The sequence below is a fragment of the Nylanderia fulva genome, unplaced genomic scaffold (assembly GCF_048542155.1).
Source record: "Nylanderia fulva isolate GAGA-0341 unplaced genomic scaffold, ASM4854215v1 Scaffold36, whole genome shotgun sequence".
In the NCBI taxonomy this organism is placed as follows: domain Eukaryota; kingdom Metazoa; phylum Arthropoda; class Insecta; order Hymenoptera; family Formicidae; genus Nylanderia; species Nylanderia fulva.
The window spans coordinates 661,677-677,671 of NW_028190433.1; the positions used below are offsets into that span (position 1 = coordinate 661,677).

Sequence of the window (15,995 nt, forward strand, 5' to 3'; positions counted from 1 at the left end):
CGATTGACAGGATTGACAGCTTTCAGCCAACTCGGATATGAATCTTTTATTTAAACAATCTCTAGTTTTTTCTCAGGAAAGTACAAGTAGTTTTTACATTATATCTCTTTTCTCACACCAACAAATAATATTGTAGTAAAATATATGTGTACCTCATGTGTTTTATATATTTGATTAGCTCGATAATAATACTGCTTAAAAGCTCTTACTCTCACAAATGCAGAAAAATGAAAAAAAATTAAATTATGTATATCGTTACATCTTCGAGTTTTGTTTAGTAGCTTGAATAGTGGAAGACAAGAATACAAATGCATATTTCGATGTTACAAGTTTATAAGGAAAAATAACACTACATGGTACTTTCATGAGAGACATAATACTAACGTAGCTTCGCTACGTTAAGATCTACCTTCGTGAGTGCAAACGGAAGATTAGGAGTGTTATTTAACTCTAGAATGCACATTTTGAAGATGAAAATAATTTTACATAAACATGACACAAAACACAATTTTCCTACTGTGGAAAGCAAAACTTTGGAAAGCGAATCAAGCTGAGAATTTTGTTTTATATCTGTTTGTAAAAAATTAAATAATTTGAATCACAATTTTGTTTCGCACATTAATTCTTATTTTCAATCATCACTTATATTCTAAAATTTCTTGCAAAAATTTCACCAATCACCCAAGACTATAAACCAACGAAATATAATATTATAAATATAATATTCGTATCATGTTTTCCACAAACAATACAAATTCAAGTATTTATATCAATTCGAAGGAAAATATTATACAGTGCATTCTAAAATTAAATATCAAGAGATAAGTGGAAATATCAAATTCTTTTTTCGCGAAGAGACTAAAGAAGGTCAAAGCGCAATTTCTAAATCGGTAGTTTGAACGGAATATTTATAATTCGTTATTCACAAAAATTCAAAGTATAATAAATCGTGGAGATAAAGTACCTTACAGAAAATTCTTCTGGAATGTCTCAATAAAAATTCATCGGTTTCGCCAAAGCGTTTAATCGCCAAAGCGTTTAATCGCCAAAGAGTATCGAAACGAGCTTTCAAGTTTGCTCTCGCCCATTTCATCAACTGTTATAATAGAATGTTACCGTGCAATCTTTTTAACTAGTATGTAATATTGTTTCCATTTTGTTCGCACATATGCATTTAGTCACAAGTTTATACATTTTTTTTAAATAGAAGGCTAAAATAAACTTGAGAATAAGAAAAGTCAATTATTCTCTTTTAGATATACATATACACTCGTAGAAAAATTTGGTTGCACAAATATATATGTATATATATATATATATGCAGAGAAAAATTTTTTTAAATTTTAATTTAAAAAATATAACTTGAATAAAAATATTAGAATCTTTTTTCCACGTGCTTCTTCTTTAACGTACCTAAATTGCGACTAAATGTATATGCTAGATTATCTTACAAAATATAAATTGACGACATAAAATGCTTTGCTTTAGTTCTCATTCAATATTATCTGCATAATAATAATAATAATAAAATAATAACGCTACTAAATTGTAAACATTAATATTAATAATATAACACTACTAATTTGTAAATTTTTAATATTAAATATAATCAAAAAATATCTATGGTTATTACTCCTGTACTTTTTTCCCCCTTTTCGTTTCGCATATTATTGTAACACGTGGTTGGTGATAATAATATAGTAAAATACAAACTTTAATGCAACGAGCGTGTTTACATTTTAATAATTTCGCAAATCTGCCTTTCAAAATGTAGCTTACATATCTTTCATCCGTATTATACTATTATCGCTTTTTTTGTTTTGATTCCATCATATGAAAAAATTGGCAGCATTTCTCGAGGTTACACGTTACTTCAAGTTTTAATTTTAAATTGCGTTATATAGAATTTTCTTAAAAGGTTTTTAAAAATTCCAATGGCATTAGACTTACCCAGACTGCCATAATAAACGTGTGTTTTCGCTCTATCACTCGACCTCTCTCACACGGTTAATTATTTCCCTCATCGCATTCTCTCCCTCTCTCGCACTCGTTCCCTCATTCTTTCGGAAATCTTGGTAGCTAATCCATTCACGGGTACCGCGCAGTTCAATCTTGTGTTGAAAATATGCAAGAAGATGAATCTTCTATGGCGCGATATCCTTTTTTTCTCTAGTGTGTTCATTATTTTAGTATGTACTACCTATAAGTATTTCGATATATATATATATATATATATATATACATATATATATATATATATATATATATATTTATATCAAGTAAAGGCCACGAGTGTATTCAATATAAAATCGCTAATATGTTATCGAAACTCGCTCGTACGAAAATAACTCGGTACGGTTTTATCGGTAGTGAATAGGCCACGCCATCGTTGAATCGCTTACATTTAACCTGGGGTGACGGATTGCGCTGCGATAATGATTCGTGTGTGACGAACAAGGGAACAATCGCAATACTTTTTCACGAGCACAATGAACAACACGTTTGTCTTGAAAGAGAATTGTCGTGATAAAATGTTGAACGTGAATTTAATACATGCATTCCCAATTATTTCTACGATTGTCAAAATTTATCCATAAATACGTATATATATTTCAATATATACAAAGATAATCTAATTATTTATTCAATAAATAATTTCATATTTGAGGAACACTTTTTGAGATTTATTGTTAATCCGAAATATCAGAGCAGAATTGGATGTGCCACGAAGTTCCCTTGCTTGAAACGGTCGCTGCCCAATACGAACTTGAAGAGAATTACGCCTAAATTTCTATCTACCTCGCTACAATATAAACCGTGCCCCTAAATATTGATTTCTCTATGGCCGGTGTCCGGAAGTGGCTTAAAAATCCGCCGATTAACTATATCGATGTATAGCATCAAGCAACTCCCCGAACAAACTCCTGTCTACGAATATGGCTCGCGAATTAAGCGTACAAAATAGAAGAAAGTTGTCCGTTAACGGGTAACGACCCCGAGTGTCATCGCGACGCATCAGCGGAGATGTAAATAGATGTGACAGTGATGCTGATGACGTGCAAATGCTTCTTGAAAGCGAATTCTTATTAACGGAGGACGGACGATACGCGACGACACGATAGGACCGCGATGGGCAAGGCAGAGTTTAGGTAACCAACTGTTCAAGATCGCGAATAAATGACCGGCAGTAAAGCTTATCGTGAAGCGAGACCAGTATTACATTAGCACCTCACAATACATGAAGACGTCAGAATCCGTCGATGCGCGGAGAAAGGATTAAGTAATAAGATTAAGTAAAGATAACGGATTACATAAATTTTCTTGTCATTTCAGCGAAGAGAAATATGTCTACTTTTAAGATAATAAAACTGCTTGGTAAATTATTTGGTACATAGAAAATAATAATACTGGGAACAATTTTCAATTAGTTAGAATATTTAAAAGAAAAGGAAAATTTTTTTACCATTTTTTTCACAAACAAGACACATTCGCGTAAAATGACGAGAAAATTTACCCGCGCTACGGAAGCACGTAATAATTCTCGATGATAGAATAGAAATCGTGCAGCATTAATTTATGTGGAAGCATATATGGAAGACGGCGCGAGTCACTCGCTCTCGTCGCGTTCTCCTCGCCAAAAAACGTGAGAGCTTTGATTATCGGTTTGCAGGAGGGTGTAGAATCTCGTTATCGAACTAACGTGTCAGATACGAAATATCATAGTAATTCTCGATAATCACGGCGTCATCCGTGCGCGAACATTGAGAAAGGTTAAATTGATCGAGTAAATGTATGTTATTCAAATGATTCTATTTATACATCGATTGTAGAATCTATACCCTTCTCTATTTTTCTTTCCCTATCTCTTTCTCTCTCTTTTTCTTATCGTTATCTCATTATCATTTTTTACTGCATTCTCTGTTTCCGCGATGTCAAGTGAGAAATTGAAAACAGGAAAGGATAAGGTAAGCGATTAGAGATGCACGTAGATTAATTTACATGTTCTCGAACTGATCAACGCGGCGCTTGGTGTTGCCCTTGCGAATCTCGCGAAGTGTCTTATATTTATCGCGACCCTGGCGCACGTTTTCCCTGTGAATCTTATCCATCACCGTCTCCTTGGATTCGTCGCGCGATTGAGCGAGATCTTGTTTCAATGCCTGCAAACGAACGATATATGCTATAGTTGCAATAATACCTCATATGTATAAAGTTCTATGTAATTTGCATCAAATGTCAGAAATGTAATATAATAAAATATATAATATTTATAATTAATATTATTAAGCTTTAAGGAATAAACATTGCAAAATTGATTATTAAAATTAAAAAGAAACGAATAAAATGTATTAAAATTATATATCAATGTACCTTCAATTGATCGTGGAGACGTTCGTTTCTCTCCGCCAAAGTGCGTCGCTCCTCGACAGGATCGATTATAGACTCGTCAGTCGCGAGATCCTTGGTGACATTTCCTTGAGGCACCTCGTCCTCGCCCTCTTCCTCACCTTCTTCATTTTCCTCGACATGATGATGATGCGGGGTCTGATTGGCCTGATATTGCCGGTCAGCTTCCTCTTGTCTCAATCTTGCATAATAAGACGCAACATGCAATTATTTATGATTATGTTAACTAAAAAAAACAAAGAACGAAAAAAATTGCTCATACTTGGCAGCTTCAAATTCTGCTTGTAATCTCCTAGCTTCCGCGTCCTTAGCCTCCACTTCGGATTGTATGCGTTGCACCTCTTCCTGTTTAGTCCTTATTTCCTGTTCGAGTTTAGCGCGTTCCGCAGCCTCCATTTCGTGCGAGAGTTCCAGTTTTTCCATCATCGCCGTTAATTCCTATACAATAGTATAAAGATTGTAAAAAAAATCATGCGTGGACGCATGTAAGTAATCAAAATATTAATTACGTAAAAGGAAAGATTAAAAAAGGATAACAAAGTGTTAGCAACTTTAAGTTATGTAATTAAATACACTCGCTCACCTTCTGGCGATTTTCTAGCTCTTCCTTGGCAGCCTGTAACTGTTTCAATTGCTCCTCCAAGCGTCGAATCATTTCCTGAGCTTCATTCAACTCGGCCTGCCGCCTGTCCATTTCCTCCGCCATGTTTCTTAGCCTCTCTTCGTATTCCTGCTGTTTCTTCTCCGCACGTTCTCGGGCTGCTATTTCCAATTGTAGTTTCTCTCTCTGTTGCTGTTTTGCAATCTTTTCGTCTCTGGCTTGAGCCTAATAAAGGAATTTAATCATTATCTCATAATTTCATACTTAAGATATCAATGGTTTATTATTATTCGTTATAATTAATTAAAATAGATTTCACAACAGTCACATTTGGTGTATCTTCTGCACCCCTAAATTATATTATTTTAATTTTTCGATCAATTCAAAATGCTGTATAATGCTTACGTAAAGCAGTGCTCAATAAATTAATCATTAATGATAACGTTATATAATCAGCTTCTGTAGATAAGTAAATATGCATAATATACTAATTAATTTATATCGATTTCATAGCTCATAGTACAATATAATACTATTCATAATATTCCATACCTTCATTTGCTGCACGTCGATCGTATCCGGTTTACGTCTGCGCATGTAGAGCTCGTGATTGCCCATACATAGTGCAAGAATTCTCTTGTTAATCTTCACTCTGCTGGCGAAAAAGACAAAGTCCGGTGCCTTCTTGTCGATTGGCTTGATTATAAATTTCTTATCGTTGAACGAGATATTCCGTATCTCGGACCAGGGGAAACCGATTTTCGGCGTAAGCTTATCGTCCTTCTCGTAGATGTTCAAACCTAAAGCATCCACACCCAACCAAAGGTCTGTGCCCTTCTTGTTGCGAATTTCAAAGTAATTCACACCATACATCTCTAAGTCCTACGGAAAGCAAAAAATAAAAAAAGATACTAAAACAATACTAGAGATACCAAAAATAAAGCAGCATTTTTCAACTTTTCATATAGTAAAATAATTAGAATTACAAAAATAGCGCATATGTAATGTTTTTGAAAAACTAGTTAAAAAATACTGCTTCGTAAGTAAACAAACATCGAATTAAAATTTTAGATTATGTGAACAATTATAAAGTATAATTAAAACACAAGTGTGTAATTATTGTATAGATGTAACCAGTCTTCAGGAATGAATCGCACTGACAAACTGACAAAATCAGAAAAACTTACAAAAAAACAAAAATTATAAAATGAAAATCTCAAAGACGACTTACACAATATGTACAAAAATAATTTTGCAATGATAAATATCCATAACACGCGCCATCTATCCTATTCAATTTCTCCTGAACCCTTTGCCTTTGTGGATTTCGCATTTACATCCTGTACACGCTACTTAAACAGATACCTGAGCAATTTTCAGATACTCCATCATGGCATCTTCTCGCAACATGCCACGGTGTTCCTGCCACCAGTTTGTAATCGAACTATCCCATTCGTCTTTGCTCATCTTATGCTGATCAACGACGCGTTGTGGCAACAATCGATCGTTCGCCAGGAAGCCAGTGGGATGATTGCCCTTCTGATAATCTCCATGTCTCGCCTGAACGGCATATGAGGCCAGCAGGACGGATGTTTCTGGTGGGCAGTATATTTCGTCCGTGAGGATAGCATTTTTCACCTGCAATCAATCGAAATTGTTGATTGTAAGATACCACTAAGATTAAGAATGTATATATAATTCATTTCTTTGTATAACAATATTAGCCAACGTATGCGCTGTGATAAAATTCGATAATAAAATTATAATTTTTTGTGAAAAGTAATTAATAAAATATATAAAAATTAATGCGCGTAAATATTTTTATTTTCTATGCGTACGAGATAAAAATATTAGCTAAATTGCAAACTTTGAAATTTTGACGGTAAATATGGCGGCGAAACATCGCACTACTTTTAACATTGACCATATCTGCTTGCCTCATTAGAGCAAAAAATTGAAGCGTATTTCTTGTATTCGCATATCCATTGCGAATGATGAAATGATGGGAAAAAATGAATCAGATAAATGAATGACCATCCGGTGAGCATATGGTATACTTGGACCGAATAAATGAATTACATTGTTTTTACATTATTCCTCTCGAATACAATTATATAAATACATAATCCAGTCTCACTGATTTTGCTGTGCATAACACGACCATGGACCTTGATAAGACTCGGAAATTACCTCGAGAAGCAGGGAAAAAAATTAAAAATTGTTACGCAAACTACAAACAGAGATAAATATACTTGATTAATAATTTTTTACCTGAAGGTAAAAAAGTCGAAGCGTAATATCTTGTATCAGTTCCTCGGCGACGTCCTCGGGATAGAATTTTGCACGGAATTTGAACTGCAATGGAGTCTCTTTCTTCACTTCCTGATTCATCACCTGTAAACGTATGAAAAATAAATAACTGAGCTAAAATTATCCATCGTTGCTCGAGCAAAGATCACACTTGTCATTCAAACATATATATATATATATATATATATATATATATATATATATATATATAGGCATGCAGTGTTTATGAATCGCGTTATACGATAATTAGACATGCGGAGAAAAGTTCTTGTGACGTAAGAATTGTAGAAGAATAATAACGGGAATATATAAAATAGAGATTAATATATAATGACAATATTTCTTGTCAAAAGAGATATAATACATTGAAATATGTTAATTTGAACGTATTATATTTTATATATTTATATATATTTTATGAAAATAAAACGATAGGAAATCTTATTATTGCGCACACATATGTATGTATGTTTTATATCTTTTTTTTCACCTAAAAAATATCTTAATTTTTATAAATTCTCTCCTATATTAAAATATCCATATCTCGTCGCAGACATATTTGCGCTTGATTTGCAACGTTATTATCAGACAACAGTTTGTCATTAATTACGTAATGCACGTGATATCAGTTGCCGATCAAAGACGAGTATCTTCTCTTTTCCTCATCTCTTAAATGTAACTCAAAAATATTAATTGCAATTCAAAAATGTGTAACTGCGATGGAAGTGCACTCAGATGCACTCAGATGTTTTGTGCTTTGATGTATGTTTAGCAGTTGTGTCAAAAATAAAAAAATCTTTCTTTTTCCCTAAAATATGTGTTTTTAAGGCAACATATATTTTAGTTAAAACTAATTTAAAAAATTCTACTGTTACGAAATGATAAAAAAATTTTTTCAATTAATAAAATACTTGTTTACAAAAACAAAATTTCTATTTAGTGACATTTCGATCATCAATAGAATTTCCCATGATTAATAGTTTCGATAAATGAAACCGACACAATCTTTCTGAAAGCGCAGACATAATTTCATTCACAGTCAATAGTTCACGATCGCTTTTATTAGATTACATTAAGGCATTCAAAATGATAAGTATCGCGAAAGTGCTAAGCGCAAAAATATTTCAATATGATTCTATACGCGATGAATATATTTGCCTTATTATTCATTGTTGTGGAATCTTATCCATGTGTACCATTTCATTTGATATATTCCTGGTCTTTATCAAATACCTATCTACTAATTAGCGAGGAATAAAAACATATTGCGTAAAACAGAATAACTTGCGGTGTACTAGGATAAGCACTGAAAGTTTCTGATAACTATCGTAATAACAGTTGCAATTGCAAAAATGAAAAATGCAAATTGTATAAAAATGTATTTTTTTATATTTTAAACAGAATGTCCAAAAATAATATTAAAAGTAGTAATACAATGTATACTATTTTTAAAATCAAATTGCACGCAAAGATTTGATATATATAAGATTCTTTATTTTATTATATCATCTTTTTCTTTCGTCATAATAATCAATAATAGATAAATTTTGATTTATATTATTTTACGCAGAATAAGATAGTAATTCGTGTTATGACTTGAGAAAGTTTAAAAAACACTAGCATTTTTTAACTTACTATATCACTACATAATGTTTGTAAGCACACAAATAGAGATTTAAAAATTTCGATATATTAGATACATCTTGTAAAAAAAATAATAAGAATAAAACAAGATATGATTCTGGCATATATTTTTCGAATAATTTAAATATATAATATATGAATAAAATACAATGCTATTTTCTGAATAAATATTAACAAAAACTGTTCACCTAATTATTAATCTGACTAAAAGTAAAAGATCATTATGACGTGTTTTCTTATTTAATTAGATTTATTTTAAATTTGGACATTGAAAACACAAATCAAATGTGAGGATCAGAAAATTCTTTGTAATCTTACGTGGCAGATTTTTTGAAGGCCGCACGGAATCACCTGCAATTATTTATCAATGTCACATATTGATCTGACAGTCACAATATTAATTGTATGCGTTCAAAGATTATTTCTGCTTGTTTAATATTAATGGATTAAAAAAAGTGAAAATGATATAAATCGATTGTGCATTTATAAACCAGCATCTAATATTAATATTATTATATTAATATATCCTAATGCAATTAATTGCAATAATTTTGGACCCATTTTGTACATAAGTAACAAGTTTGTGACAAATGTTTCGACACACGCATACATCGCAGATTTATCATAAAGTGTTACGTGTTACATCTGCCAGACAAAAATAATAAGGAATAATTAAATTAAATCGGGAAACTCCAACATATATATTTTTCGCAAGAGGTGCAGCTTTTTCGCCAATAAAGGAATTGTCGAGACGCATCCGTATGTTAGATACGTTCCAAGGACAGCATTTAAAAACTCACCAGTCATGATCACGATCATATATGATGTAACGGCATAGAAATTGTCTTCTTATCAAATAACATATGATTTATTGTCGTTATTTACACGACAAATAATTTAAGTAACGTTTCGTTTGACGGTGCGACAAGTATGTATATAGATTGCGATTTTGCTTCTCGTCAGAGGAATAAACATTTGTGGAAAAAAAATTGTATATAAGTCACGGACTTTTAATTAATTTAGGAAATTTTCAGGAAAAATAGCTCGTATCGCTGAAAACGTGCATCACTTTTCGTCGGGACGGCATGCAACACACAACTTATATACGCTGTGTTAAAAAATTATTCGCAACTTACCCTAGACAATAACGAAAGTCCACTCTTCCAGTTGTTAGTATTTGCGGTTGACATGCGTTCAAAGAATAAAAATACGGTTAAGTTAAAGTATTGCAGTGTATAAAACCATCCCGCCTATCTCGGCCACGAAAGACACGTCCTTGAAATTATTGTCATCGATATTCGAGATATGTTGGATTTACGGTAAATCGAGTAAACAGGATATCAAATACCGTGGCTTATAATGACAATAATTTCAAAGACACTTCGCGAGCACGAGGAGGAATTTAACTCAAGTCAGCAGAAGAAAGGTCATCTTACACATCCACCATAAATCTTATAATTCTAAGCATTACGTCCCATGCATAAGTGAGAAAAGTGTCACCTATTCTCCCTTGTAAAATTAAGAAGTATCTTTTTCCTAACGCAAATTGTAAAATTTCGGTTGACAGTTCAAAATTAATTTTTGCCAGTTTTGAATCTGGAATTTTTATTTTAATAGCTATGTGTAAATCACTATTCAATTTCACACACAGTTATTGCTAATATATGTATTCACATAAAAGCATCATAAAAGAATTCATCATAAATTTATAAAGGTAGTGAGCTATTCAAAGTCGTCAGTCTCCAAAATAATAGTCCTCGTTCCTGACGAAATGACATCTAAATCTGCTCGACACCAAAAATAGCTGAGAGTTATGAATTTGTAAGTCACATACTCATCGATAAAATAAAATCGTATCGACAGGTCATCTTATTGAATAATATCTAAAAATATTTTCATAGTACAGAATTTAAGTTGTTTGCACGATATTAAATATTATAAATACTTTCAACATTAATGTCTTGTCGAGACAAAATCAAATTCAAATTAATTAAGAAACGCGATTATACATTTTTGAAATTTAATAAATATTCAAAGTCGAGTGTTAAAAAGCTGTAATATATCATTTTTCTAGTTTTGTGCCAAGTTTCTCCAAGTGTTGTTTAATGTTTCTTCAGTCGTATTATAATATTATAAATGTACTCAAATCGAGGTACAATTTGAGATATCAAAGTAACAATCCCCATATTTTTTTCGCTCGATTTGTCCTTATCAGTCGGCGCTATACAATTACAAATTTGCATGCATAGCCCAACAAGTGGCCTTACAAGTATGCGCGATAACATAACAGGAATACCGCAGGAGAGACGCGGAGAACGAGTCGGAATGACACGCGGAAAATGAACGTATCGGTCGCCAGATCCTGTAATGCAAACTGTTACGTAACAGTCTACAGTCCGCGAGAAGTGTACCTGTGCGAACTGTCTTCTTTTTCGACTTGTAACCTGTTACGGAGCGTACATGGTGATCAAGCATTCCCGGGATCAGCCGTTTTAGAGACTCGTACGGAAGAGTCCTTGAAACGACGCATCCGTTTTAAGAGTTTTAAGAGATTTACGCGACGTCTTTATCACACTTTGTTACAACCGCTCTCTTGACAGTGATACTTACGCGACAATAAAATTAGCTATTGTTATTTACAACAGAAGAGAAGCGGAAGGAAACGATAAACGTCATTTTCTTTGAATCTACACACAGAATTTTCTCTCAGAATTTACTTTGAAAGAATCATGGTAAGACGTGAGATAATATGGTATTGGGAGAATTTTATAAGTTTTTTTTTATTAATATTTACCACAATAAAAATTTTATCTGTCAATAAGATTATTCGATTAATTTTACTATGTACGTATATTAATATTTTTTACTGTGGTAAATATTAATCAAACAAATTTATTTTAAATTATAAATTTCTTCCAATACGATATTGTCCCACAATTACCATGATTTTCATGATAAATTCTACGAGAAAATTCTCCCCGTCTAGTTTTTTCAACGAAATAAAAGTGTCTATTTATATAATTATTTTATTACACGAATTAAAATAATTTAACATTTTTTTAAATGTTTAGAATTTAGATCGTTTAAAATAATAAACATCTTTCATCAAATTCTGTGTGTTTAAAAAATAATATTTAATTTTTATTTAAGTATCCGTGATGCTAATTCAGCTCCTGACATTTCTCGAACATATTTTATCACGAAAATTTCTTTTATTGACGAGTTTTAATGTTCTAACGCTCATATAAGATCGTTTTCTGCTTCGCTGAGTAAAATCTGACATTAATTCCTACTTGAAAAATTCTTTGAAACATTGCATCGTGCTTCATGGTCACTATAACGAATTATGATTCAATTACCTGATAAATTCATCGCGCAGTTAATTGCGAAACACATGCTCCAAGTGCGATTAGAAACATTAGCTCATAAGTTACTCATTATTACAAAATTCCAACTGTGTTGTAGGCACTGATAAAGCTGTCATTTTATATCACGTATTAAACGTGATGACAAAAATAATTCAATATACCTAATCAATTATATATGTTCAATTTTCTATATCAATTTATAATTGTACAAATTATATTTTTCATGAATCATTAACTGAGAGCGACCGATTGTTCACGCGATTATCAGCAAATTTATTTCCTGAAGAAACCAGAAATTATGTTTCACAAATACAAGGAAAAGAAAATTACTATAATTAAATGTTAAATAATTAAAAGAATACTTGTTTTATTTCTGCAAGTTTTAATCTGATAAAAAAATAATTTCTCAATACCCGTGTACCTTTTTAATATATTTATTAAAAAACATATACTTTTTTTATTTAATGTCATATTTTCTATATTAATTCATGAAAGAATTTATTTGCCGAGCCTGGACGGAAAAAGAATGCGACGTAATCTCGACAAGCGTATCACATTCAACAAACACTGGCAATTTGCACGAGAACCAACCTCTCTATTTAAGGGTTAATATGAATTTTAATTGAGAGAAAGTGACAACGCATTGTAGAAACGCTCGAGAGAAAAGCGACCGAAATAATCAATGATACTGCGTGCGGCAAATTAGAACGATGCATGAGAAGGATGCAATCCAATCTCAGAACGAAAAAAGAAAAAGAATAGAAGGTGTGTGAAAAAAAAGAGCACGTTCCATTGAAGTGTACAATTCTTAAATTCGAATTCCTAATTAAAATTCCTAATCCTCGATTCTCTGAGCAATTAGTAGTCAATTATTATTTGATAAAAATGTCAAGGCATCCTTCTTTTTACCATATAAGCAACAAAACTCTTCATACTTTCTTGAGAAGAAATTCCTCAAGTGGCTCCTCATCGCGTGACTCACCGAGCGGTATTTTCATACAACTGACGTAACACGCACGATTGGATCGTTTAATAAGCGACACGCGTATCAGACAATGTATACGCGCGGGCGGTCTCATTCGCGTTCCTCTTTCTCATTTCTCTCTTTAATCGCAATCGTAACGCGATAAGGCGTTCTACTTCTTCTGCAGAACCGTGTTCCACGTAGCATAACGTTTTCTCTTCATTTTTAAAAAAATTTTTTTAAATATCTTTGCAAGCCTCCTTTCTTGTGTTGATATGATTCATCAGTGAATTTTATTTTTTTCCAAGATAAGAATACTGATGAGACACCGAAGCATTCGTTTTCTATAATAGTATGTAGAAGTACAACCTATACATTTTTATATCTACAGATTCTTTTTGATCGATCAATAATTTCTCGTGAAGAAAATAAAGAGACATTCTAAAAATATCTATAAATAAATCAAACAACTATAAAAATGCTTTAATTAAATTTTGTCAATTTTACTTCGTTATAGTTCTCATCATATGCAAAAATCATCCTACATATATAACTACGCTATAAAAATTTATTAAAAATACGAATTAATATTTATTTTAATACTGCTTTACAAATCATTTATTTGAAACTGATAATATTGATTTGACGTGAAAAATATTTGTTTCAAAAAATGATTTATAAGACAGTATTGGAAGAAATATTTGAATAATTTTTTTTTCAGTGTAATAAAAAATGGGTATTTTCCTGACACCTTCCCAGAGCTCTTTTCTAGGAACGGGTAAGAAGTTTGTGTCCTCTCGAACTCTTACCAGGCCATCGTCAAACTCGTCGTCGTCGTCCGTATCCGAGCAGCCTCTCAGCTTTCGAACTTTCTTTTTCACCTCCTTCTTCACCACTCTTGTTATCGCGCTCTCCGGCTGCGTGCAATCGTCTTATAGTTAAGAGAAAAATTTGAGGAACGTGCACAAGGGCGCCAAGTGACTCATTACAGGAATGCTATCATCGGGGATAATCATCGTTATCGAGGAAACAACTATATCTCAGTCTACTGCAACGCTACGCGATAGAAAATTATATTAAAAACAATGAGTCAAGATTTTTAATGAACGTATTATGTTCAACGTATTCGCTGCATATCTGTAATGACAGATAACATATAATTGCATTATCTAATCTTCGTTGATGTTTTTATAAATCAAAATTATCTAAAGTCATCAGAAGTTGCGATGAGACTTTCTATGTATAAATAAGAGACTGCTTAATCCATCAAAACATTAATTTTCTCTTCGTGATCTATTCAAGTATTTCTCTTACATTTAAATAGATTGAACATGAGAAAAATAACGGGGAAAAGATCTCTTTTATGGTTACGAGATGTAAATAACATATAATCCAAACAATCTTAAGATTATTACAAAGACTCGAATTCCATTTTAAATATGCATTTTTTAATGTTTGACAGGAAGATCGTATATCTAAAATATTTCATGAAGAACAATTCGTATCGCACGAAAGAAGCCCGCGTTTCTCTCGTTAAAAGTACGAGTATCGTATAGTAAACGATTGCAGATATTTCCCTTGTATGTTAACACGTTAACCCATATATTCTTTCCCATCTTTGTTCTCGAACAGCTATTCAATAGTGCTGGAATGAGAATCTAGTTCTGATTTTCATTTATCCCATGAAAGTGTGCTACCGACGACGCATATCTACGTGTGATGTAGAGTTCAATGTACGAACAGCGATGTTGCGTAAATGACTACCGTAATATATAATCCAGATAAATTCCACGGAAGAACGATTAAGAGGAAGATTATAAGTTTGCTTCTTTACTCTTATTTTAAGAGTTGCAAAAGTAGAGTGAAACAACAGGGTGTATACTCAAATCTTATATAAATAAATTCCATGATTTTCCAGATACTTTTGTTCAAAATTTCAAAAGTAAAATTGCAGTATTTAAAAACATTTTAAATACAATTTTAAATTAAGTATATTTTTGTTATACATAATTTTTTAACGTAAATAAAAGATTTTTGTAATATAATAATATAATATTAAATTTTGTAATAAAAAATATTGTATATTTTAATATACTTTATATAAATCTAATAAGTTTTACATTCTTTGAAAGTATATGTGAAAATAAATTCAAAGGGCAAAATAAATTCTCTAAGTTGAAAATAAATTCTATGAGTATTCCAGGATTTTTTAAGGTAGAAAAAAATTCCCTGAGAATTCCAGGTTTATTGTCACGTAATTTATTATAACAAATCTAGAAGTTTGCTTTATACATCTAAAGGAGCGAAATTATCCGTTGATAAAAATATAGAGACATTTCGAATGTTTTAAAAATTGTTATATCGCTGAAAAAAATTCAGACATGATTTTGTTGGATAAAAATTGATTGATACCGAAATCCTAATTTTATTTACATTCGAAGTACCGAGAACCGCGAGAGTAAACCGTGAAACAGACGCGGCTGTTTAGAAATACCAAGATAGAAGTGCTCGAACGGACATTATTGCCACGCCAGCTGGTTTTCAGTGGCTGGTACCGACTACAAGTTCTTGCCTATATTCCAGCCACGACAATTTTCACCTGGCGAACACCTGTCGCGTCGGGTTTTTCCCCGTTTTTCCGACGTCGAAGGCGCGTTTGAAAGTCCAAACCCGCGCTTGAAACGGAACGAGAAATCTAAAA

General features: G+C 32.1%; 1 protein-coding gene across 4 annotated transcripts in view; it reads right to left on the reverse strand.

Moving 5' to 3' along the window:
• Positions 1 to 31: 31 nt before the first annotated feature.
• Moe (moesin) overlaps positions 32 to 15,995 on the reverse strand; it is a 32,429-nt gene continuing 16,465 nt past the window's right edge. For 2 of the 4 annotated variants that reach the window (XM_085485330.1, XM_085485329.1), the window contains 7 exons: positions 7,280 to 7,402; positions 6,374 to 6,646; positions 5,561 to 5,890; positions 4,991 to 5,233; positions 4,670 to 4,845; positions 4,372 to 4,588; positions 32 to 4,160 (listed from right to left, as the gene is read on the reverse strand). In XM_085485330.1, coding sequence (XP_085341456.1) covers positions 3,996 to 4,160; positions 4,372 to 4,588; positions 4,670 to 4,845; positions 4,991 to 5,233; positions 5,561 to 5,890; positions 6,374 to 6,646; positions 7,280 to 7,402 — 1,527 coding nt within the window. In that variant the 3' untranslated portion in view covers positions 32 to 3,995. Of the gene's footprint in view, positions 4,161 to 4,371; positions 4,589 to 4,669; positions 4,846 to 4,990; positions 5,234 to 5,560; positions 5,891 to 6,373; positions 6,647 to 7,279; positions 7,403 to 9,280; positions 9,314 to 10,098; positions 10,123 to 15,995 lie in introns of all 4 variants that reach the window. The other 2 variants (XM_085485327.1, XM_085485328.1) reach the window with 2 other exon arrangements.